General features: G+C 39.3%; 1 protein-coding gene across 8 annotated transcripts in view; it reads right to left on the minus strand.

Annotated features, from left to right (window-relative positions):
- Positions 1–27,726, minus strand: part of LOC124775049 (phosphatidylserine synthase) — a 146,383-nt gene that overhangs the window by 13,683 nt on the left and 104,974 nt on the right. For 3 of the 8 annotated variants that reach the window (XR_007015590.1, XR_007015591.1, XR_007015589.1), the window contains exon 8: positions 19,509–19,603. The exons of 3 other annotated variants lie outside the window; for them this stretch is intronic. Coding sequence is in view for 2 of the 5 variants with exons in the window: in XM_047249835.1 (XP_047105791.1) it covers positions 19,584–19,603 (20 nt within the window). In the remaining 3 variants the exon portion in view is untranslated. Of the gene's footprint in view, positions 1–19,186; positions 19,604–27,726 lie in introns of those variants that run through there. 2 more of the 8 variants (XM_047249835.1, XM_047249833.1) reach the window with 1 other exon arrangement.

Consider the following 27,726-nt stretch of genomic DNA (forward strand, 5'->3'; position numbering starts at 1 on the left):
AAAAGTGAAACCACATCAACACTCATTAGTATATCTGATTATGCAAGTCTCAAGTTCTTACTCAGACAAATGACGTTTTCCAAGTTGCAGATGAGGCGCATACATTTTCCCATAAAAGAGCTTAATTTTGCTGCTGGATGTTTTGCCAAGTTGTTTGTTGGTACCCCAATGTTACTAACAATTGGCTGAAGTGGCAGACTATACATATGAAGTTTGGCAGTTCTTTGTCATATTTTGGGCATTGGGGTCCTTATTTAGTATGTGATGTGCAGAGTCATCCAATAGCTGATTGTCTTGCTTAAGTACATCAGTCAGGATACGACGAGAGTTTCATTACCTTTATCTGCCAATAAGATCACAATATCAGGTTCCTCACTTAGAGATTGAAGTGCTGACCTCTCTGCAGCTGAGATCTTGTTCTTGGACACTGACACCTGTGTCAGAGCATGGCAAGTTTCACCACATAATTTCCTTGGTAGATTTTTGGACTTAAGTTAATAGCGCCACTTGGGCTTCCTCAGACTGGAAGTAAGAGCACGGTACAGCAATTAAACTGAAAAGTTTCATCACTTCTGAGACTGTTTACTGCGGGAAGAAATGGCAGAAGACAAACATCATAGACAGCAGTGCACTACCTAATGGAGAAACTTATGCACAATGCAGCAGTTTCGATCTTGGAGAAGTGACCGAACTTCACACCTACTCCAAAGAGACCACTCATTCTGGATGTAATTATCTCTGTTGAACAGGAAATCCTGAAGCTGCCCAAGGACACTACCAAGGAAACTGGGTACAAAACTTGCAATGTTCCGACATCGGTGCCAGGACCCAAGAAAGTATCTCAGCTGCAGAGAGGTCAGTACTTCGATCCCCCTGATAGGCTCCAGATATTGTGGTTTTACCGGCGGATAAAGGTAACACAACAGGCATCCTCTCCACATTGATGACTCTGCACGTAGCATACTAAACAAGGACCCCAGCTCCTCAGGCTCCACATGAACGGCATAATACCTGATGTCGCTAACAGACTTCGTAAAATGGCACTCATTCCTCTAAATAGATAAACATATGACAATAGCAGGATGGTAACATGCCAACACAGATGCAGTTATCAGCATTTGGCTCCTGACAGAGTGTGCTGGGATAACGGATGGAAGCACACTGTTTGAATGACAGCTTTTGTGTGTGCACTAAAGTTCTTGGCTCATTGTCCAACAGGTGGCATTATAGCCCTTCCAGAAACAGGTCGCGAAATCTTCACCACTGGCCACTGATTAGGCAACTTCACATCTCCTACTTATGATGCCATAAATAGGAGGCTTCGGTCACAGCTCAACAGTAAGCTTATTACATCTGAAGATGTTGCACCAATGAAATATTGAGAGAATTTCACAATGAGATCCAACATCTTGATCAAGAATCATTGTTATAATCTTCCAATTGTAAGTGTTTGGGTATGTATGAATATGTACCTAACGTTGGAAAATTATGTACTGCATAATGGTCACCATATGAAAAGCATTATGTAAAAGTAGCCAGTATTTATATGAAGAAAGTAATATCTTTATGTAGGCCTTCAGATATGTTAAAGTTTGTCTGTCATTTTTAGAAAATATATTTTGGCATAATATGCAAATTCATTAAAGAATTATGATTGTTGTAGGTGAAGTACTTAATTATACAAGAGCAGTTAACAATGATCACTGGAGCTAGTCTGTCCTTGCCAATCAGAAAAAGTATGTCATCCTTTGTACTGAAGCCAGTAGACTAAATGTGAGGTCTATAGATCAAGGAGGTTGGGACTAGTTCTGATAAAGTAAGGATGCACCTCCAGAGGCTCTGAAAATTGTTGTATTTTGTTGAGGTAGAGTGTGACTGTGGACAGTCATTAAACTGGCTGTAATACAGTACTTAAACTGACATGTAAAGTACAGCAGTACATGATGACATTTCATATTTGGCTTTGTCAATGTCATCATTTACTACTGTACTTTAAACATAAGTTTAAGTGATGTAGTACAGCCAGTTTAATCTCTAGAGCTGTTAGACAACTTTAAATGCAATCTTCAATGCTGTCAGCCAACTTTAAACTGCATATTCTGATGATGCTCTTGATCATTTGAAGAGTGAAACTGGTAAATAAAAAATACAAAGAGCAACTTGTGGCTCGTTTCAAAAACTTAATTTTAGTGTTATGTTAGTTGACCCTTTGACTGCTGTAGGGACACGTTAACTCGTCATCCCTCACCATTCCCCTGGCGTGCCTGACATGTACAAGTGGCCCTTGGGTCTTCCCTACAGCGCTAAGGACGTGTTGACACATACCGCGCCACTGGCCTTTCCACCACGAGGGAAGAGTTTAGGTGCGCTGAGTCACAGCTACCTGAGCACTACAGATGTGCTAACACGGAGAGATATCTTTCCGCCCTGCTCTTCTGTAGCTGTTCAGTGGTCCGACCGTACAGTTCAAGAGTGCATATATGTTTGTTGCTGTGTTCCCTCTTTTTGCAGAATTCGACTTCGATTCCAGTGTTTTTGTCAGTTTTCTACATGAGAAATGTCACGCCGCTGTGGTTGGACAGATAAAGAAATCCTGAATATGCTCACTAAGAGCAACAGTGAGTGTGAATCATCTGACGTCGCTAGCAGTGATGGGTCTTCAACAGACTGTCGAAGCTGTAGTCCTCAGCCCTTTACATTAGAGGAGAAAGCAAGAATTACAGTCAGCAGTTCGGAAAACGCGCGCTTAAGTGACCCATTTGACCAGAAAGAGGCTGATTTCCAGCTGTTAAAACCATTATTTCAATTACTCAAGTTCAGGACACAAATGTCAATTAGATACTGACCCGAGAATTCTTTCATTTTTTGTGATATTTATGTCTCAAGAACTGTTGCAATTTATTGCAGACGAAACAAATCATTTTTTCGTTTACATCGCAGAAAATACTACAGAATCTGTGAATTCTCGACTGCCGAAGTGGAAAGACTCTGAATTTGAGGGAATGTATTGTCTTGTTGCTATTTGCCTTCTAATGGGGCAAGTTAAAATTAAGTGATTATTGGTCCAGACATACACTTCTGAACATACTAGTTTTCAGCAAAATTATGTCCCAAGACTGTTTTTGTCTACTTCTGAGAATGTTACACTTCAGTGATAACTCTACGAGTACTGGAGGCAACAGTATATTTAAAATTTGGACGATTGTTGACAAAGTCCATAAGATGTTTCCTAATTCATTTCGCCCACATCACAAGCTTTGCATAGATGAAAGTCTCTTGCTGTTCAAAGGATGATTACCTTATAAGCAATTTATTCCAACCAAGTGAAGTAGATTTGGAATAAAAACTTTTGTACTGTGTGACTGTCAGAGTGGGTATATTTTGGATTTTATTGTATATACAGGCACAACAACAGAAATTGGGTTCCACAATTTGGGAAAAAGTGGTGACGTAGTGGCAGCTCTTATGGGACCATATTTGGAACAGGGTCATATTCTATATGTTGACAATTGGTACTTCAGCCCAGACCTGTTCCTCTGGCTTCACAACCATGAAACAGCTGCATGTGGCATTGTTCGTAAGAATAGGCGCAACATCCCAAAACTACAGAAGAAATTAAAATGAAGAGAAACTGAGTTTAAGTCCTCTGACAAGGTCCTCGCTATCAAGTGGTGCGATAAGAGAGACGTGTGCCTGTTGACCAAAAGTCACACAATGCAAATGGTTGAAACGGAGAAGATAGATAGAAATGTATTGTAGATTACAATTCGAGTCTGACCGTTGTGACGTGTCACTGAGCTCAGAGGGATCAGTATGTAAGCCTGTCAAATGGTACAAGAAATATTTTTTTCACATTATGGATTTGTGCATTGTAAATGCTCATGCTCTCCACCGGTCAGTAACAGGGCAAGAAATGACACTCGCAGAGTTTCACCTTTCTCTTGTAAAGGAGATTATAGTAAAACATGCTACAGAATGGAAAAAAGCTGGTAGGGGAAGGCGCTACGATGACAAGAATCCTCTGCAATTCACAGTTAGACATTTTCTGGCTGATATCGTGAATGAACATTTGAAGAAAAGTACGCTAATGTGCAGATGCATGGTTTGTATGAAACAGAAAGTGTGCCAGGAAACTAGATACCAATGCAAAACTTGCAATGTTCTATTATGTGCTGTGCCCTGCTTTGAGAATTATCATACAAAGAAGCATTACTAATCACTGGGAACTAAATCTGAGAAAATTTATTGACACTTCTGAATGAATTACTAAAAGAAAGGCAAAAATGTAAAAAAAATTATAAATCTTTTTTTAACTTCCCCAGTGCCGGACCAAAGCCCGGGTTGGAAAAAAGGATCAGAAATAGATGCAACAGTGCAAAATTATTCAAACGAAGCCTGACTACTTCATATGTAGCAAGTTACTGGCAAATAAACAGACTTTGTGATTGAGATGGCGCAATATCTGTACTGTGGCAAATGAAATTACGCCGAGTACATTGCACCAGTATAACAAACACCATATATTAATCTATGTACGATACATTTAAATTATTAACACGTATCGTGGACAGTTATATTCTTTTATCCTTAGTAGTACAAATATGGATCACATTCGGTCTACTTGTACGAAACCTGTTTCCCATAACCGATTTAAATGCCTTTGATAATGAGAAACAACATGCCAAAGTTGAAACTCTGTTCTCAGTGCCATTTTCCTTGCTACTTTGCCGAAATTAAACTCATTGTTCTGTGGAGGGTGGGGAGCTTAAAATTTGTTGTTCGAATGATATGGGCTTTGAAGCATTAACAGAAAATGGTATTTGTAAAAGAAGTATCAAATATACCCTGCTTTCATCTTTTCATAGAAATCAACATCTTTTCAAGTAATTTGTAGATTATTGGAAAATAGTAGGGGAATAAAAATTTTTATACTTTATTGTGCTGTCAATCTATTGCACTCTAAATTTCATTTTCATCATGCATTCACTTTACTAGATATGCGAATGTTTTTGGGCCAGATTTTTGCACTCAATTTTCATTCCAGTTATACAGCTTGGTATGTTTTACAGAGAAAAGGTTTTTAGCAAAATCAGAATGAAAATACCGCATTTTTTATATTTTTACAAAATCTTCAATTTTGCGCTTAATTCATTCAGTACTGGAAAGTGCTATGGAAATGAAACTTTATATTTAAGAACCTTGTGTTGTTAGGTTACTACATGCCAAGTTTCACGTTCGTCACAGCATTAGTTCAGGAGATGCAAGAAGCCAAACTTCGAAATTTTTTCCAGCGCCTTTTTTTCTTTAGCTGATTTTTTAATCGGTAGAGTGTTGGTTCGGTATGGATACCAACTGTTAGTGAGTGTGTTTCAAATGAACTGACTGAATAATGAAGGGGCAACGGAACATTAACTTCTGTAACATTAGCCGTGCATTGGAAATGCGTACTTGTTTAGTGGAAATGCGTACTTGTTTAGTACGGACTCTGTGGCAGTTCTTTTTCTGTTTGAAAATACAGCCGACATTTTTAAAAGAGTTTACCTCATTTGGCTAATGTACCTAGACTTCATGTATAGAACAAATTTTTAGCAGATTAACAGTCGAGAGAATGCAACCTATGGGCACATTCCATGCACCAATGTTTTGCACAATTTCTTAAATGAATTACATTGTTTGTAAGCTTAGTTCAGGCAGATAATTTGTGGAGCTTACTGAGGTAAGTGCGCAATGAGCAGGAAGGCATTTTGACACTGCAAAGAGAAGACATCATCTCACCACTACTCAATACATAGAGGAAGCCTTGCTCACGTTACTCATATAAACGTGGTGTCATAAATAAAAGTTTTGTTCTTCATTTAAAAAGAAGAAGAAGAAGAAGAAGAAGAAGAAGAAAAATAAAGAAAGAAAGAAGGAAGGATGGAAGGAAGCAAACAAATACAGACAGACAACTGTATTCTCACCTGAAAACACCACATTATAGTGGTTGGGAGGTGGAGAGTGGCTCAATGTGCAATAAACGTGTGCTCTAATGAAAGTAGTGCTACGAATTAACACTGGAGCTACACAGTTCAACTTCTCATTTGCATGTATATTTGTTGCTCAATAGTTCTCCTGTGTTGTGAGACATTGTAGTTTCTCAAACTCTTGTTAATACCATGCAAAATCTCTCTCACTTATTTATGCAAGCAATGCCTAAACTACTAGTGCTGAACATACAGTGAGCATTTCTTGAGTCTTTTTAATTCAGTCTTTTAAGATTACTCTCAAGACTGACTAGTATTTCAAACTAAGTCGATCGGACATCACAATGTTTGTACCTCCAATCTGCAGCCTGCCACCTAAGCTTTGAGATCTAGTGACAGAGTAAATGTCAGAAAATAGAGCAAATTGACACTGTAATCTATAAGAAACCATTCATGGAAAAAAATCTGCATGCATTATATCACTTAATTCTAAAACCATATTCAGTAGAGTGTCTTACCAATAAAAAAAACCACCTCCAACAGCCAATTTACAAACATGCCCATATAACATCCAAACATGCATGTTAACATCCAAAAAAGCACCACACAAATTATGTACCAGTTTCTTTAGTTATTACAAGAAATTCATCATTTGGAGATATAAAATTAGTCTGAGAATAAACGTGTTTCTGTAGAGCACAATCAAGAAAATAGGCAGCTCAGTCTATCTTACAGAGCCACTATTTTTTGTATTTACACTTACAACAACAGAAATTTCTGCTGCTAACTGTATCCTAGATTTGTATAAAGCAGTGTCTGCCAACATTAATGTTCATTAATTGAGACATATTTAATAGTATGGCAAACATGAAAAATTTGCATGTGAGTGCAATAGTTTAAGGAAAGTTGAAAGCCATGTAACAATAAACATAATCAGCCTCAACTGTGAACGAATCAGTCATTTACACACTTTTAATTAAGTGTACCAGTTCAGTCTTGTTTATGTATCTATCTACTTGCCCTGTATCCCAAATCTCAACTGTATGGCGAGTGATTATTTTTTCTCCTTCCATTGATAGTTTCACCCAGATGTCATGGTAAATTTCACGAACTGCACTGTAACAAGCAATGTTGGATATAGTATCTTCTTTGTTGAGATGGGGATCTTAGTTTTCATTTTCAAAACAAATTTTGCAACTGACTCTATACTAACATGGTTACTCATTGTACTGAGATAAGTATGATTATAGCTGGTGATGACAAAATGATGATAATCACCTTATGACACAAGCGTGCATTATATTTATTGACTATGTTAAGTACAATTTACAAAATTCACAGAGCTGGACGGTTACAAGCCTGCATTCAGCAAGTCCGTTATTCACATCCAAGGATACTGAAATACTGTAAACTATTTTATACTATTCGATTCTCTAGTCTCCTGATGGTAGGCTTGTTTCTAGTCTCAGTTTTTGTCTGTTGAAGTTAAACCTCATAATTTTAATTCTGTAGACAATGAAGAATGAGGATTCACATCATGATCACATTTTAAACCCTTGCTGTACTTCAACAAGTCTGACTTGTGATAATTTTAGACAATAACATGAATATCTCAAATCAGACTTCTGCAACCAAATGCAGGCCAAACAAACATCACAAGTCATGCGTGGGAACGAAACACTTGTTACTTACAATTATGGTTTAGTTATTGTTTTTACGAAGTCCCCCATTCGGATCTCCAGGCGGGGACTACTTAAGAGGATCTGATTATCAGGAGAAAGAAAACTGGCGTTCTACGGATCGGAGCATGGAATGTCAGATCCCTTAATCAGGCAGGTAGGTCAGAAAATTTAAAAAGGGAAATGGATAGGTTAAAGTTACATATAGTGGGAATTAGTGAAGTTCAGTGGCAGGACGAACAAGACTTTTGGTCAGGTGAATACAGGTAAGCTACTACAAACAGCATAGTGAATGCATTGTTGTGGCCAAGATAGACACGAAGCCCATGCCTACTACAGTAGTACAAGTTTATATGCCAACTATCTTTGCAGATGACGAAAAACTGATGAAATTTATGACGAAATAAAAGAAATTATTCAGATAGTGAAGGGAGGCGAAAATTTAATAGTCATGGGTGATTGGAATTCGATAGTAGGAAAAGGGAGAGAAGGAAACGTAGTGAATATGGATTGGGGGAGAGAAATGAAAGAGGAAGCCGCCTGGTAGAATTTGGCACAGAGCTTAACTTAATCGTAGCTAATACTTGGTTCAAGAATTATGAAAGAAGGTTGTATACATGGAAGAAGCCTGGAGATACTAGAAGGTATCAGAGAGATTATATGATGGTAAGACAGAGATTTAGGAACCAGGTTTTAAATTGTAAGGCATTTCCAGGGGCAGATGTGGACTCTGGTTATTGGTTATGAACTGTAGATTAAAACTGAAGAAACAGCAAAAAGGTGGAAATTTAAGGAGATGGGACCTGGATAAACTGACTAAACCAGAGGTTGTACAGAGTTTCAGGGATAGCATAAGGTAACAATTGACAGGAATGGGGGAAAGAAATACAGTAGAAGAAGAATGGGTAGCTTTTAGGTATGAAGTAATGAAGGCAGCAGAGGATCAAGTAGGTAAAACGACAAGGGCTAGTAGAAATACTGGTGTAACCGAAGAAATATTGAATTTAATTGGTGAATGGAGAAAATATAAATATGCAGTAAATGAAGCAGGCAAAAAGGAATACAAACGTCTCAAAAATGAAATCGACAGGAAGTGCAAAATGGCTAAGCAGGGATGGCTAAGGACAAATGTAAGGATGTAGAGACTTATCTCACTAGGGGGCAAGATAGATGCTGCCTACAGGAAAATTAAAGAGACCTTTGGAGAAAAGAGAACCACTTGTATGAATGTCAAGAGCTCAGATGGGAACCCAGTTCGAAGCAAAGAAGGGAGAGCAGAAAGGTGGAAGGAGTATATAGAGGGTCTATACAAGGGCGATTTACTTCAGGACAATATTATGGAAATGGAAGAGGATGTAGATGAAGACAAAATGGGAGATATGATACTGTGTGAAGAGTTTGACAGATCACTGAAAGACCTGAGTTGAAACAAGGCCACAGGAGTAGACAACATTCCATTAGAATTACTGACAGCCTTGGGAGAGCCAGTCCTGACAAAACTCTACCTGGTGAGCAAGATGTATGAGGGAGGTTAAATACCCACAGATTTCAAGAAGAATATAATAATACCAATCCCAAAGAAATCAGGTGTTGACAGATGTGAAAATTACCGAACTATCAGTTTAATAAGTCACAGCTGCAAAATACTAACGCCAATTATTTACAGACGAATGGAAAAACTGGTAGAAGCCAACCTCGGGGAAGATCAGTTTGGATTCTGTAGAAATGTTGGAACACGTGAGGCAATACTGACCCTACGACTTATCTTAGAAAATAGATTAAGGAAAGGCAAACCTACATTTCTAGCATTTGTAGACTTAGAGAAAGCTTTTGATAATGTTGACTGGAATACTCTCTTTCGAATTCTGAAGGTAGCAGGGGTAAAATACAGGGAGCGAAAGGCTATTTACAATTTGTACAGAAACCAGATGGCAGTTCTAAGAGTTGAGGGACATGAAAGGGAAGCAGTGGTTGGGAGGGAGTGAGAAAGGGTTGTAGCCTATCCCCGATGTTGTTCAATCTGTATATTAAGCAAGGAGTAAAAGAAACAAAAGAAAAATTTGGAGTAAGTATTAAAATCCACGGAGAAAAAATAAAAACTTTGAGGTTCGCCGATGACATTGTAATTCTGTCAGAGTCAGCAAAGGACTTGGAAGAGCAGTTGAACGGAATGGACAGCGTCTTGAAAGGAGGCTATAAGATGAACATCGACAAAAGCAAAATGAGGATAGTGGAATGCAGTCAAATTAAGTCGGGTGATGCTGAGGCAATTTGATTAGGAAATAAGACGCTTAAAGTAGTAAAGGAGTTTTGCTATTTGGGGAGCAAAATAACTGATGCTGGTCAAAGTAGAGAGGATATAAAATGTAGACTGGCAATGGCAAGGAAAGTGTTTCTGAAGAAGAGAAATTTGTTAACATCGAGTATAGATTTAAGTGTCAGGAAGTCATTTCTGAAAGTATTTGTGTGGAATGTAGCCATGTATGGAAGTAAAATGTGGACAATAAATAGTTTAGACATGAAGAGAATAGAAGCTTTCAAAATGTGGTGCTACAGAAGAATGCTGAAGATTAGATGGGTAGATCACATAACTAATGAGGAGGTATTGAATAGAGTAGGGAAGAAGAGAAATTTGTGGCACAACTTGACTAGATGAAGGGATCGGATGGTAGGACATGTTCTGAGGCATCAAGGGATCAGCAGTGTAGTGTTGGAGGGCAGCGTGGAGGGTAAAAATCGTAGAGGGAGACCAAGAGATGAAGACACTAAGCAGATTCAGAAGGATGTAGGTTGCAGTAGGTACTGGGAGATGAAGAAGCTTGCGCAGGATAGAGTAGCATGGAGAGCTGTATCAAACCAGTCTCAGGACTGAAGGCCACCACCACCACCACCACCACCAACATTATGAAGCGACAACTGGTCACAATTTGTTAAATGTACATTACAAAGCAAGTGTGCTAGTGATTTTATACCTTTATTTTTGAAGAAAAATTTAATAAATTTTTACGTAATGTCAAGAGAGGGGTGTTTGCATGGAAGTAGTGATAGAAAAAATCCTGTGATTAGCGATGTGACTGTATAAATGAGAAATTGTGCAAAATGTTCAATTGTAGATTATGATAGTGAAGACGAAAATGCAATACCTAAATCACATGTATCTCTGCTTCAAACCATTTACATGAACATCCAGGATTATTAGAATTACTTTCTATTATGTTCGCTGACAAATTTTTGGAAATACTTGTTACAAAAACGAATCTCATTCTACATCAAATAAGAGACAACAAAGAAAGTGGAGGACACTTGGTATCCTGTTACTTTCAACAAAATGAAGGCCCACTATATACTGTGCATTTTGATCGTTCAAGTCAAAAAACCAAACATCCAAAAACTAAAGAAAGGAGAATGTTTATGAAAAAGCAATAATAATTTGTTGCCTCTGAGTTGGCAAGACAACATGACATGATAATGATGATTGGTTTGTGAGGCGATCAACTGCGTTGTATTTAGTGACCGTACAAAGTCCCACTTTTTACACAATCCAATCTAGCCACTGTCACAAATGATGATGATGATGATGATAATGATGACCACACAAACACCCAGTCTCCAGACGGGGAAAAATTTCTATTGAAGTGTTGTTTATGAATAACAAATAATACTTTGATATATTGTTTGACAATATATTCACAGGGTATAAATCTTAAATTTACAAACCAGAATAACTTGAAAAATAAGCTTCATACGAAAAAATGTGTAGAATCCTAAGTCGATTATTTTCAAGGGGGACATCTGCTGGTGCCAAAAAATTAGTCTGCCACCCCAGCCACCTGGGGTTGGGCCGGGAGGCAACTTTAAAATTTCAAAGGGGAACCCCCATTTCTTATTGCAGAATCAGATTCTACATAGAAAACTGGGCAGGGGTGAAGAGCTAATTTTAGCACCACAGATGTCCCCCTCGAAAATTTACACCCTGTGTGTGTGTGACGCATCACGATGGCCTGTTTAGAATGTGTTGCCTCCAACTCCTTAGGCATGGATTTTGTCAAACTAAACAGTACAGCAAGGGCTTGCTACGATATAGTTTGTCCTATTCTTGGTATGTTCCTCAAATTACAGCTTTCTCTCACAATTACCAAGATGGATTTTGTGGAATTTTCTGCAACATTGGGACATTAAATGGGGTCATGTAACAACTGTTGTCATATCGTGGATATTCATAGTTTGTTTGTAAAATGTATGTTACTGAACACAATGTTCTGTCACGTTAACATGCTACATTTGTAAACATAAGCAGGATTGTATTGTTTGCTTGTAAATATAATCAAAAGAAATGTTGATACACAAACTCAAAGGAAAGGCTCTGATGGATGAAGTGACCTAGAAAAGTCGTCGTCTTTGCAGAAAACCAAGATGATCACCATGTCATCATCTTAACCTCTTGCAGAAGACGAAAACGCCTCTGCCTTCTCCACATATATGGAGTACTGCAATATTTGGTGTTATGACACTGATACTGTACTCCTCACTCATTGCTAGCTTCTGGAATTATCGAAGCTGAGCACTTCTTTTCACGGGTTGGGCATCATTTTGCTATTTTTAGGATGAAAAATGCTCTAGCGCTACCGGACAAGTCGTAAGTTAGAGTGCACAGATTCATGCAGGTTATGTATCAAGCAGTTGTGCTCAGCTGTATCACGCATAAACAATATGATGTGCTTACTAAAGAGTACAATTAATAATTGAAAGTGTTATGGCACATTGTAAGGTAAAAGTGATTTATAATTTGGTTTATTCATGAAAAGGTGTGCAGAATTATTTAAAGAAAGTTGTGGATGAAACTGCATTGTGGTTGTTCATTAGTAGCTTCATTATCTGAATATATTGCTATTTGAACACACATGAAAAGGCTTTTATGATCAGTGATTACCCGTTAACTTAGAGTACAAATGCTGTGGCAAATGTTACTTCAGTACGAGTGTGAAATGAATTAAAATGCTGACTCAAGAATAGAGGAGTTTAGGCACTTTTAGGGAAGTGTGTTATATACCGAATGGTTAAATAAAATAATGAGATATTAATCTGTATTGTTATTCTTTCAACGTGACATATTCCATTTCATAATTAAGAAACTGACATTTGCAAAGTATAAGAGAGATGTGTTCATATTGGGCACATGGTCCAAATATTTAGTAATGGTGTGTGTTCTCTCAGTAAAGTTACCAAACCAAGTCTGGTAGCTGCAAAACTTACATTAACAAACTACCATGACAAGGAACAAACTTATTACACAGTACACTGAATTCAAACAAATATTTTGGAATTCAGTCCCAAGTGGGTAATAATAACGAGTTGAAGACTAATGGTCATTACAATGGTTATGTAATTTTTTTCCTTTTCCTTTTTATTTTAAAAAAGAGGACAGGTGAGAAAGAAAGAAAGAAGTCCCAATAATGACATTGTCCTGTAACATTTAACCACAAAGTAATTATTACTGTGGATATTTACAAATACACCTGCAGGTATCAATCTCTGCGCAGATCTCTAGGCGGTCTAGCCAGTACTTTACATTAGATTAGATTGGATTCAGTCAAGATGTGCAATCCCAAATACAGAGACACACAAAAAAAAACACACAGACAGTGGCCCTACCTCTTTGAGACACAAGGCAATTCTTCAATGCAGTGAAGAGGAAATAGTTGACATAGGAGAAAGACAGAGCAATCAGTTTGTACTAACAAAGAGATAGAGGGGCTGGCCAGTACTTAGCTCAGTACAGCCGATAGATAACACAAAAATTTACATTCCTAGCTTTCGGAACTTTGTTCCTTCATCAGGGAGGAGAGAGGGGAAAAAAAAGGGAAGAAGGGAAAGTGGATTCAGTTACTCACAACCCAGGTTATGAAGCAACAGGGAAAGGTAAACAGGGAGGGTAGCAAGGATGGAGGCATGGTTGTCAGAGGGAAGCCAAAGGTATTCTACTGTTAAGTACTGTGCCAGCTTCAAACCAAAGAGAATGCATACAGAAGTAATGAGGTATATAGTATAAAGATAAACACAACTATGTAGGATGAAAAGATGCGTGAATGGCTAAAGACGAGAGTGAAAAAGAAAAAGACTGAAGAGTAAATGGGAGTGAGATTGGTTAACGTAGGTTCAGGGGGATGGCGGGATGAAAGGATGTGTTGGAATGCAAGTTCCCATCTCCGCAGTTCCGAGGGACTGGTGTTGCGTGGGAGAAGCCAAATGGCACGTACGTTGTAGCAGGTTCCTAGGTCCCTAGAATTATGCTGGACGGCATGCTCTGCTACTGGGTATTGGACATCTCTTAGGCGGACAGTTTGTCTGTGCCCGTTCATGCGCTCAACCAGTTTAGTTGTCGTCATACCGATGTAAAAGGCTGTGCAGTGCAGGCACGTCAGCTGATAAATGACGTGTTGCTTCACATGTGGCCCTGCCTTGAATTGTGTATGTTTTACCAGTAGTGGGGATGGGGTAGGTGGTTGTGGGGAAATGCATGGGGCAGGTTTTGCAGCAGGGTCGGTTACAGGGGTAGGAACCGCTGAGTAGAGAAGGTGGTCTGGGAATATTGTAGTATTTGACAAGGGTGTTACGGGGGCGGCGGAAGGCAACTCTGGGTGGTGTGGGGAGAATATTGTCAAGGGATGATCTCATTTCAGGGCTTGACTTGAGAAAATCACATCCCTGGCGGGGTAATTTGTTGATGTATTCGAGGCCAGGATAATATTGGGTGACAAAGGGGATGCTTCTGTGTGGTCTGGGGGTAGGAACATTGTTGTTGGACGGGGAGGAATGTATTGCTCGGGAGATCTGTTTGTGGACAAGGTCTGCAGGATAGTTGCGGGAGAGGAAAGCACTGGTCAGGTTATTGGTGTAATTGTTGAGGGATTCGTCACAGGAGCAGATACGCTTGCGAACACCTAGGCTGTAGGGAAGGGAGCGTTTGATGTGGAATGGATGGCAGCTATCAAAGTGAAGGTACTGTTGTTTGTTTGTGGGTTTGATGTAAACAGAGGTGTGGATGTGAGCTTCAACAAGATGAAGGTCAACATCCAGGAAGGTAGCTTGGGTTTTGGAGAAGGATCAGGTGAAATTCAGACTCGAAAAGGAGTTGAGGTTATGGAGGAAATTAAGGAGTGTTTCTTCACCATGAGTCCAGACCACAAAGATGTCATCTATAAACCTATACCAGGCCAGGGGAAGCAGCTGTTCGGTCTTCAGGAAAGCCTCCTCCATGCGGCCCACGAAGAGGGTGGCATAGGATGGAGCCATCCTGGTTCCCATGGCCATTCCCCTGATTTGTTTGTAGGTCTGGCCTTCAAAAGTGAAGTAATTTTGGGTGAGAATGAAGTTGGTAAGTGTGATAAGGAACGAGGTTTTTGGAAGGTCTTTGGGCGGGCGTTGGGAGAGGTAGTGTTCAAGGGTAGAGAGAGAATGGGTATGTGGGATGTTTGTGTAAAGGGATGTAGCGTCTATGGTGACAAGAAAGGTTTCAGTCGGGAGGGGAGTGGGAATGGGTTTGAGGCGTTCTAGGAAGTGGTTTGTGTCTTTGATGTAGGATGGGAGTCTGCAAGTGATAGGTTGGAGATGTTGGTCTACCAGAGTTGAGATACGTTCTGTTGGGGCCCTGAAGCCTGCCACAATTGGATGGCCAGAATGGTTCTCTTTGTGGATTTTGGTTAATAGGTAGAAGGTAGGGATACGTGTCTCAGGTGGAATGAGTAGGTCTATGGAAGCTGTTGTGAGGCCTTGTGAAGGACCTCGGATTTTTAGGATTTTCTACAGCTCAGTCTGGATGGAGGGAATGGGATTCTGGGTAACAGCATCGTAGGTTGAGGTGTCAGAAAGTTGACACAGTCCTTCTGCCACATACTCCACACGGTCAAGTACCACAGTTGTGGAGCCTTTATCCGTTGGGAGGATGACAATAGAGCGGTCTGTTTTCAGCTCCTTAATGGCATGGGATTCAGCTGGGGTGATGTTGGGGGTGGTCGGGATGTTCTTCAAGAAGGATTGGGAGGCAACACTGGATGTGAGGAATTCCTGAAATGTCTGCAAGGGATGGTTTTGGGGAAGAGGAGGAGGATCCCTTTGGGAAGGTGGTCGGAACTATTCTAGACAGGGTTCAACACTGGGTTGAGTATTTCCTGGATGTTGGCCTTCATCTTGTTGAAGCTCACATCCACATCTCTGTCCACATCAAACCCACAAACAAACAACAGTACCTTCACTTTGATAGCTGCCATCCATTCCACATCAAACGCTCCATTCCCTACAGCCTAGGTGTTCATGGCAAACGTATCTGCTCCTGTGACGAATCCCTCAACAATTACACCAATAACCTGACCAGTGCTTTCCTCTCCCGCAACTATCCTGCAGACCTTGTCCACAAACAGATCTCCCGAGCAATACATTCCTCCCCGTCCAACAACAATGTTCCTACCCCCAGACCACACAGAAGCATCCCCTTTGTCACCCAATATTATCCTGGCCTCGAATGCATCAACAAATTACTCTGCCAGGGATATGACTTTCTCAAGTCAAGCCCTGAAATGAGATCACCCCTTGACAATATTCTCCCCACACCACCCAGAGTTGCCTTCCGCCGCCCCCGTAACACCCTTGTCAAATACTACAATATTCCCAGACCACCTTCTCTACTTAGCGGTTCTTACCCCTGTAACCGACCCTGCTGCAAAACCTGCCCCATGCATCCCCCCCACAACCACCTACCCCATCCCACTACTGGTAAAACATACACAATTCAAGGCAGGGCCACATGTGAAACAACACTTGTCATTTATTAGCTGACATGCCTGCACTACATAGCCTTTTACATCGGTATGACGACAACTAAACTGGTTGAGCGCATGAACGGGCACAGACAAACTGTCCGCTTAGGAGATGTCCAATACCCAGTAGCAGAGCATGCCGTCCAGCATAAATCTAGGGACCCAGGAACCTGCTACAACGTACGTGCCATTTGGCTTCTCCCACCCAACACCAGTCCCTCGGAACTGCACAGATGGGAACTTGCACTCCAACACATCCTTTCATCCCGCCATCCCCCTGAACCTACGTTAACCAATCCCACTCCCATTTACTCTTCAGTATTTTTCTTTTTCACTCTCCTCTTTAGCCATTCACGCATCTTTTCATCCTACATAGTTGTGTTTATCTTTATACTATATACCTCATTACTTCTGTATGCATTCTCTTTGGTTTGAAGCTGGCACAGTGTTTAACAGTATAATACCTTTGACTTCCCTCTGACAACCATGCCTCCATCCTTGCTACCCTCCCTGTTTACCTTTCCCTGTTGCTTCATAACCTGGGTTGTGAGTAACTGAATCCACTTTCCCTTCTTCCCTTTTTTTTCCCCTCTCTCCTCCCTGATGGAGGAACAAAGTTCCGAAAGCTAGGAATGTAAATTTTTGTGTTCTGTTTTGTGTTATCTATTGGCTGTACTGGGCTGACTCTGTGAATCTAATAAGTTTCTGAATGGAATTTCCCTTATGGTAAAATTTGCCAATACGTCTGCAGAAGCCAAAATGCTTCCTAGATTGGAAGAAAATCTGTACATATTTCAGTCAACAAAGCAATAACTCTTGTCATCTGGCAGCCATTATTCAGATTTGTGGTCATTCCTACGCTCAACTTTAGTCAATGCCTATGCACCCTTTCATGCTTTTTATGTGTGTATTTGTGACTGTACCATACATGAAGGAAGTTTTCAAAAACATGTCCAAATGCCATGTTATTGTAGCATCAGTATTACAGAAAAAGTTTACAGCTGAAGGAAAATTATGTTAAGGTTTAATGAAAATTATTCATATCCTCTCAGTCCAAAAATTTCAAGACTGGATTGATGAGAAATAAGAAAAACCTAAGATGGTGATTTTAACGCTTCATGTGCTTTACACTGTTTCTGTCCACTGAGCACAAAACACGTAATTTTCATACAACCATGTGAAACTGTCAGAAAAGACCTTTTTTGGGATGCTGATTGCTTGCATTTCACACTGGTTTGAATGTCTGTTAAGTCACCAAGGTGTTGACTTTTCACATGGATTTCCACACTGTCATTTTATGGTAGGTCTGTATTGGTAACACCAAGTTTCATCACTAGTTACGATTTTTTTCCAGAAAAGAATTGCCCATGTTTTACATTTCAATCAAGTCATAGCAGGATTCCATGCATCATCATTTTTGTTCACGAGTCAAGGTGTGTGGGATAAACTTTGCACACACTTTTCTCTTCTTCCAAAGAGTCTGGAGCATGTCTTGAGCACCTAATTTAGAGATGTTGCTACATTGTAATTAATGACAACATTGACACACTGTGACTCCATGCCCACTACTCAATACTTCCTTCACACAACTGACAGGTTGAATGCACATCTGTTGATTACAGTTGTTACTCCAAGCTGCCAACAGTCAGTGTACAATTCTATTATATTATTTATTCAACTAGAAATACTTTTAATCACTTGCATTTTCAAAGTTTATAATACAGGTTACTTCACATATTACACGTGCATCGTGTCCAGGTCCAATTCTAAGGAGGCAGATTCCACACCAGGTAGTTCCTCAGCCTTTGTCAGGTATCAGCTTTAACCAGACTAACGAGGTTAGGAGTGGCCTCAGAAAGAAGTCCAAGAAAAGTACTTCACAATTTAGAACTTCACACTGGTGTCTCAATAGTGTCTGCTGCCACAGCCGTGTACCCTAACTACAACACAGCAAGATAACAGTAGTGCACTGACTGATCAATTCAGACACTGTTGCTGGATTTCAGCACTGCAGTCTGTGCATGATGGAAAGGCTGATCTCATCATTAAAACTCTCTCATAATACTGCCACAGAAGCATTGCGTTGCCCTCCACAAAATAACCGCATGTCTTTTCATTAGTTGTTCACTCTCTGAAAAGAGGACGTAGTATTGATAACAAAAAATCAGAAGTTATGGTTTTGTGGGAAAAGATTAGCCAATAATTCATGCTGCACTAATTGTACACCACACTTCTGCTTTCGCATAGTACAAACACACTTGACGCCACTGATAAGGATTTTCAGAACTCCAGTGTTGATTGTTCTTTCGAAATCCACTCTTAACTCGCGTAGTTTGGCTAAAGACAATAAGCCACCCCTGCCAAAGTCCAAAGAATGGGGTGAAGGGTATGCAGCAATCAGAGCCTGCTTATCTGATATTGGTTCCCACACAGTGCCGGACACAGTGCATGTGTCATACATAAAACACCTGTAGCTTGAAAGAATAGTAATCTGATGAACACCCAAATAAAAAAATGAAAATAAATGTTAAATTTGGAAGAAGATCATCTAATTACCAATAGCTGGAAAAGGGTGCTTTACACTAACACACACAGAGAGAACTACGGAGGGAGGTTGTGGGGGTGAGGGGGGAAGTGGAGGTAAAAAAGTCACTTAATGGAAAACAGTAATTAAGAAAAAAGGAAAAACACAGCTCACACTCAAAGATCAAGAGATATAAGGAACATAAAATCTGTATCATTCTCAATTTGGAGTTCATTGTCAATTTGTTTCTACAAAACTGACTGCATGTCTTTTCTTCAAACTTAACTTTACTATCTCCCGATGAAGGAACTGCCAATTCTGAAACATGATTTCCATTTGTTTTCCTGTGTGTCTTAATTTCAACACCTGAATGAGTAAACAAAAACTCCTCCCTCTCATTGTATGCAATTCACATTAAGTGATATCGCCACTATGTAAATATCACAGTATTCCATGTTGACAAAAACTCAATCAATATAAACAATATTTTTAATGGTTTCACTAGACTGCGTAAACACATTAAATTTACCATGAAACATGAAGTCAACCACTGCAACAATCTCCTAGACCTACTGACAGCAAAGCTCAACAGCAGATGCATCTTCTAAAGTGATAGGGCATCAACTGCAACAAATACCATCATTCACAGCTCATCATGTTATAAGTCACAAGTTAAGCGTACTGGCTATGCATCATTAATTGGGCATGCAGATTCACAGATATTACATTATCTAATCTGGCACAATAAAAACAGCTGTTGCTGCCAAACACAATCACATAATCCGAGAAGCTGATATGACAAAAACAATAAAACAATCAGAGAACAGAGAGCGAAATACGTGCAAATACCACAAAATTGTAACACATCCAGTTTACCATTATTTTGAATGACTAAGTACAAAAGTATAACTACACACAATTTACCACGAAAAATTCAAAAGATTTATGACTCTACACATCAGCAATGAGAAGCTACAGTGTAGAAAGTGACAAACAAAATATCAAAGCATATAATGCATCTACAAAAGTCAGCAGACTCTACAACAATGTACTAAACTGCACTGAAAATACTTGCCTACCTATTTTTTTTTAGTAGTACACACACGGAAGGAGGAGATGGTTGTGCTGTATAAGTGCTTGTAGAACAGTGATATGCCAGCAACAACTATTGTGGCCAAAAACAAAAGCTAGTCATTGTTTTAATTTTGATTTCAACCTTTTTTTTTTACCAGTTGCAACCTTTTGGTGAAATAACAAAATTACTTGCGACTCTTCAGACCTTTCCCAGCAGATCCGTTCGATATACGGTTCTCGGCTCTACCATCTGATCACATTTTGTAAATTACAAAATGTGGCTGGGCAGCAGACCCGAGAGCAATATACTGAACAAAATTACTTATTAAAGTAAAGACCAACCACTAGAAGTTGCATATTATTTGCTTGGTTTCCCTCTCCCAATGAGAGCATCTTCACTTATTCATTGATGTCAAAAGTTCAGACATATGTTCAGCACTACTGTCAAACACTAAGAGGGATAACTGTTTCCATTCTACACTATTTTCAATCTGGAGATTGTTTTGAGTTGCATTATTTCTCATGACAGTTACTTTATATTACAAACTAAAACTACTGACTGATTTTCAAAGATAAATTATGTTACTGTAGATGACACTTGAATTTTTCCAACTGTACAAGGCCTTTCAAATAGAACTATCTTCAAGTTTTAATGTCAATAAAACACAATCATTTAAATTTTTTAAACTGGAAATGGAAAACAGAAAACAGAGATAAGCTCTGGGAGAAAAATAAATCACGATAAATCTGAAGGTAACATGCCATTTTTAGTGTAAGTTTTGTAATAAAGCTGTTGCTACACATCTTAACAAATGAAAAACTGCAACAGCTGTTGAATGGTCCTTTATTGTAACAACCAGTTTTGCGGCTTGTAGCTGCATCCTCAGGTATACATCTGAGTAGAAAGAATGTCGAGAAAGTAAAATAAACAATATTGCATTTACTGTAAGTTAAAAAAGGATATAGTAAATAACAGATAAAAGTATTCATAATCAATTCATACAAATTCCAGACTGGGATTATTTGGATCACCCAATATTCTCAATCAAATCTAAACAAAATGTCCATTGAAAGAACGACAGTCAGGTAATAAAATCAGAAGAATGATAAAGTCCAGTAGACAAGATAGCAAGGGATCCTACAATAAAAACTGAGAGGAATGATGGCTCTAAAGTTCAAAGTATGAAAATGTGGAATTAAAATGAAGATAAATACTAAGACAGAAATATAATTAGATAAACTGACCATTGGGAGAGCAACGTAACATAAACTGGGATGGCAGTAGCACACGGTGGTATGCAGGCAGAAAAACTGATCATAAAAAAAGCAAAATTGAATGGGAAACTTTAATACAAAAATAGAGCAAACAAAAATTGACAGTTACACAAAAGTATGCAATCTTACTGATACAGTTTTTAATAGCAGAGAAATAGAATTATTGGAAAAAGGTTAGGTTATAATATTCATAACCTGCTGCTACAACAACATATTAGTAGACTGAATTTACATACTGTGCCTCCCATAGATGGGGCTAAACTCACTACAGCCGAACACACTGAGGCTGTGAATAGTGTCAATAGACTTCAAGGGATTCCAGCCCACTCACGGGAACTGATAAACACAATTTTGGTTTTACTCGGTACTATAAATAAGAAATGGGATGAGCATCAAGCATTAATTATACATGTGGATAAAAGTACAACTTCCGTGATAATGCAATTGAGCCAGTTGTTGAAAAACTGCCTTTACTGAAAATCATATTGTCAAACATGAAACAGACCCTACTACCAAATATTTAGCCAATATAAGAAAGGACTTCAATGCTACTAAAAATTCCCATAGTAAATTTCAGAAAAAAAGACTCATTCCAATGAACCAAACACCCCTACATTAAGGGCCGCAATTAAGTTACATAAGGACATATGCCTGTCAGGCTAATGTTAATGCACGTGGTGGGGGAGGGGGGGGGGGGGGTGAGAAGGGATATGACATCATCAAGAAACCCCATGCCACATACATTAATAAACATTACCAACATCATGCAAACTATAATGTTCAAAACAGAGAGCATGCGATTGAAAAACTTGTCAATTTATTCACTTCAACATGGACTCATATAACGTCATTGGGCGTAGAAAATGTGTAATCCAATTATTCTTTAGATCAAGTGAGAGACATCACTACTTACAATTTACAAACCCACAGTTAATAGCCCCACAGATAAGATCATTACTCATCAGTGTTCTGAAATATAACTATTTTAAATGCGGTGAGGACATTTACATTCAAAATCAAGGACTGGTAATGAGATCACAATTGGCATACTGTCTGTCCAATATTTTATGGATACCTTTGAATTTTATGTAATGCAAATTTCCAGCCCATGCCAACAAACTTTTACAGTGGAGTAGGTACATGAACAATATTCTTGTTTTAAATGAAGGGACAAAGGATAATTGTTGTAATTTCATGGATGAGTTAAACAGTTTACACCATAAAATGCATTCCATTACACAACACATCTCTAAGCAATTCTAACCTGGAATTACATATATACAGAAAAGCAACTTCTACTGAGCTCATTATTCACACCTCTCATCATACCTCAACATACAAAATGGCTGCAATTAGATCATTGCTTTATATGATGTATTACATCCCCTTGCCCAGAGAAGCCTTAGAAAGAGAATACGGACTCGGTTCAATATACAGCCTACAGCAATGACTATAGCGATAATTTTGTGAACATGCTAACAAAGGTATTTAAAAAAAGTTGAAACGATCCACCTTTTGTGGCTCAGACGAAGTTATAGAACCATGGTGAATGTAGACTATAATATTCATGAGGAAGTTATACAGGGTGTCCCAGCTATCTTGTGCACCCAAAATATCTCTGGAACAATAACAGCTATCGGAAAACGACTTTCACCGGTATCAATGTAGGGCTGGGGCCCATGAATGTACATATTTGGAAACATTCTAAAACGAAAGCATATGTGTTTTTTAACACAAACTTATGTTTTTATTAAATGGACCTCCTATATTTTTTCTTCAGCAATCCATAGGATGACAAAGCACATACACAATGGCGTTGATCGCATCGCAATATTCCCATTACATCCCGAGATATTAAGACGCGAAGTTGACGCTTGAAACACCTGACATGCGCTGCTAGCGTGCGTCCTGAGGCTCAGGCGTGAACCCCATGCTGCCCGTAATCGCGATGTAATTGACATGCGTAATCACACTTCCATACTTATCAAGAGGTCCAAAACGAATAATACGGTCTGCTGCCATCCTGCATTAACGTCGTACATTCCAGCAGGTATTTATCCCATAGGCTAGGGGTGATGCAGTTCTGTAACATATCTGTGTACCGCAACATTAGTCACAAAGTTAACTTCACTTATCGTTAATCCGTTACTAAAAAGGTAATGTCGTTCAACGTTAAAACTTAACTTTACTGTAGATCTAGTGCAAGTGACAGTTAATCATTCACTCATAATAGTAAAATTCATGTCGATGGTTTTAGTGAAACGAGCAAGTGGACTAAAAGTTTTACCGCTGTTTAGGTAAAAATGTTTTGATTTGGGAAGTTCAGGTAGGACGTAGAAGATGACTGTAAACATGCTTAACCAATTAGTTTTATTATCACATAATTATCAATGTTATGTTTATCTAATGCGTTAAATGACAAATTGTTGCAAACAAAAGTTTCTTAACATCACTGGGTAAAATGGCCCTTTGTAGAAACTTCCACTGTGATACCAGCACTACACACTAAACATAGCGTTCACATCTCATGCTCAAAGTGATGCCCATTGGCTTGCATACATAGGGTCACTCTGCGGATGAAGGATGCCCTACTTCGTGCTACTGTTTCCTCTTTGATAGCTGTACAAGCATCAATCATGCGTTGCTTCATGTCCTCTGGTGTTGCTGGTTCATGTTGGTAAACAGCATCCTTCACTGCTCCCCAAAGAAAATAATCCAGCGGTGTAAGGTCCGGAGATCGCGCAGGCCACCTAACTGCGCCACCTCGTCCAATCCACCTACCAAGGAACTTACAGTTCAGAAGTCGTCGTGCTTGTAAGGCGTTATGTGCAGGGCATCCGTCATGCTGATACCACATGACCATTCTCCGGTTCAGAGGTACGGTGTCCAAGAGAACAGGAAGATTGTGTCGTATAAATCTGGAGTATTGTCTGCCATTTTGGATGCCATTTATAAAGAAAGGCCCGATAATGGTATCTCCAATAATCCCACACCAAACATTAACTTTCCACGGATGTTGATGCTCTACCTGACGGAGCCATTTTGGATTGCCTGCGGACCAATAATGCATATTCCTCATATTGACAATTCCTTTGTTGGAGAATGATGCCTCGTCGGTAAAGAGAACATCTGCAAAAAAATTTGGATTAGCCAGAAGTTTTTGCTGAGCCCACCGACAAAATGTTACCCTATTGCAGAAGTCATTTTCATGAAGATCCTGGTGTCAATGAACATGGTAAGGATGTTTGGTCGTCTCACATCTCGTCTACATGAAACGGGAAGCTTAAATCCAAGACCTCGACATCGTCCTAGAACACGCACAGATGAACGTGCTGAAGTCGCTGTGAATCCTCAAATCAGCACACGTCAAATTGAACGTGAAGTTGGTGTGTCGAGATCAAGTGGACAGCATATATTCTATCAAGACTTTTTCATGTTCCAGTTTTATTATATTTTGCCAGCTTTGTATTAATCAGTTATGTAAGAACATCACCCAACTTTGTCTGTCCCAATCTTCGTTATCGCTTGTGATATGCTTGTGTGGTGTTGTTTATTACCTAGACTGGGCACACTGGTCTACTTGGTATGCTCCATGACTCCTTACGCTGTATGCTGCCAGCTCTCACCTATGTTTGTTTCGGCTGCATGACTATCTTGGTTTTACATTCTGGTAAGTTCTTTAACACCACCCTACTTCAGTTTTCAGTCTTTTTTGGTTAGTCTGTTTCTCTATATCTACCCCCCCCCCCCCCCCCCCCCGTCCCAAACCAGTCTTTACTGACTAATAACACATTATTTCACATTAAATTGCTCACAATGGTAAGTTCATACAATTATATTCACTATCTTACTACCTTCATGTTAATTCCATATTTTCACACTTTGAATTTTAGACCCTATCACTTATCTCGGTTTTTCCTGTAGGACCTCTTGCTATTTTGGATCGTTGACTCTTCATTCTGTCGATTTTATTACCTGACTACTGTTCTTTCGACAGACATTTTATTTTGATTTGACTATAAGAACATTGACTCATCCATTTAGCTTCAGTTTGGATTTTATATGAAGTAACTGTAAGTACTTATATCCATTATATACCACATCCTTTTTCAACTCAGGGTGAATATAATATTGTTTATCATATTTTTCCCCATTTTTCTACTTAGATGTATACCTGAAAATGCCACTACAAGCTGTGAAACTGGTCATTACAATAAAGGAACAATAAAGGATCGCTTAATAGCTGTTGCAGTTCTTTGTTTGTTGTTGTCGTTGTTGTTGTTGTTGTTGTTGTGGTCTTCAGTCAAGAGACGGGTTTGATGCAGCTCTCCATGCTACTCTATCCTGTGCAAGCTGCTTCATCTCTCAGTAACAACTGCAACCTACATCCTTCTGAATCTGCTTAGTGTATTCATCTCTTGGTCTACCTCTACGATTTTTACCCTCCACCATTCGCTCCAATACCAGATTGGTGAGCCCTTGGTGCCTCAGAATGTTTCCTACCAACTTGTCCCTTCTCTTAGTCAGGCTGTGCCACAATTTCCTCTTCTCCCCAATTCTATTCAGTATCTCCTCATTAGTCATGTGATCTACCCAACTAATCTTCAACATTCTTCTGTAGCTCCACATTTCTATTTTCTTCTCGTCTAAACTATGTATCGTCCATGTTTCACTTCCACACATGGTTACACTCCATACAAATACCTTCAGAAAAGACTTCCTGACACTTAAATCTATACTCGATATGAACAAATTTCTCTTCTTTTGAAACTCTTTTCTTGCTATTACCAGACCACATTTTATATCGTCTCTAATTCGGCCATTGGCAGTTTTTTTACTGCCCAAATAACAAAACCCATCCACTACTTAGTGTCGTATTTCCTAATCTAATTCGCTCAGCATCACTTGATTTAATTCGACTACATTCCATTTTTCTCGTGTTGCTTTTATTTATGTTCATCTTATATTCTCCTTTCAAGACACTGTCCATTCTGTTCAACTGCTCTTCCAGAACCTTTGCTGTCTCTGACAGAATTACAATGTCATTGGCAAACCTTAATGTTTTCATTTCTTCTCCATGGATTTTAATTCTTACTCCAAATTTTTGTTTTGTTTCCTTTACTGCTTGCTCAATATACATATTGAATAACCTTAGGAATAGACTATAACCCTGTCTCATGTGCTTTTTGGTTCTCCTGATAACATCGTCCTGAGTAGTCCCTGCCCGGAGATCCAAATGGGGGACTATTTTACCTCCAGAATATTTTACTCAAGAGGACGCCATCGTCATTTAACCATATAGTAAAGCTGCATGCCCTTGGGAAAATTTACGGCTGAAGTTTCCCCTTGCTTTCAGCTGTTCCCAGTACCAGCACAGCAAGGCCATTTTGGTTAGTGTTAGAAGGCCAGATCAGTCAATCATCCAGACTGTTGCCCCTGCAACTACTGAAAAGGCTGCTGCCCCTCTTCAGGAACCACGCGTTTGTCTGGCTTCTCAACAGATACTCCTCCATTGAAGTTGCACCTACGGCACAGCTATCTGTATCGCTGAGGCACGCAAGCCTCCCCACCAAAGGTCCATGGTTCATGAGAGGGTAGGGGCGGGAGAGGGGGGGGGGGGCCACATTCTTCATTTATCAAGATATATTTCCATAGTTGTGGCTGCCCAGAGTAGAAAACATTTTGTTACAGCACGCGTCAAGTGTATGCCAACACACACTTATTATAACTAGGTGGTGTCACTAGTACTTTTAACTGAAAATATGTATTTCAACTCAATCTGATGTTATAATCATACAACTCCCATGCCTAAATTACGGCATCTCATAAAAATATCATAGGATCCACCACTTATTATTAGTCAATAGAGGGATTTTCTACTAGATCCCACTAATACTTCCATACTGCCTGATGTTCTTTAATAGGGTCTGCAGTAGGAGCAGGAGCAGCATCTGCAGCAGCAGCAGCAGCAGCAGCAGCACCATGTTCTCAGAATAAACAGCTCTCTACTGAGTTGTTTATTCTGAGAACAGGGTGCTACTGCTGCTGCAGATCCGAAAAAGTGTTGGTCCCCATTAATTCTACAGAAAATCTCCTTCCAAACACATACTTCATTTTCTAATTAGAATGCTCTGATAGTCTATTATGCCCATAGATGAACACGCAAGTTTTGCAAAAGTGAAGTCTATATCTAATGTAAGTAATCCAGTTTTAGGTATATCCAAGTTGCAAATGTGTGTTTCTTTCAACTAAAGTGGCCTGCTGGCAGCTACCAATATAAAACAGACTACTAGCAATTTTCAAGAAGCACTTGATGCAGTGGCTCATGGGTGTAGCAGAACTGAGAAAAACACAAGACAGTGTACAATTATAGAATGATACGTGTTTCAGGTCACTAT

The sequence above is a fragment of the Schistocerca piceifrons genome, chromosome 2, assembly GCF_021461385.2.
Source record: "Schistocerca piceifrons isolate TAMUIC-IGC-003096 chromosome 2, iqSchPice1.1, whole genome shotgun sequence".
Lineage (NCBI taxonomy): Eukaryota > Metazoa > Arthropoda > Insecta > Orthoptera > Acrididae > Schistocerca > Schistocerca piceifrons.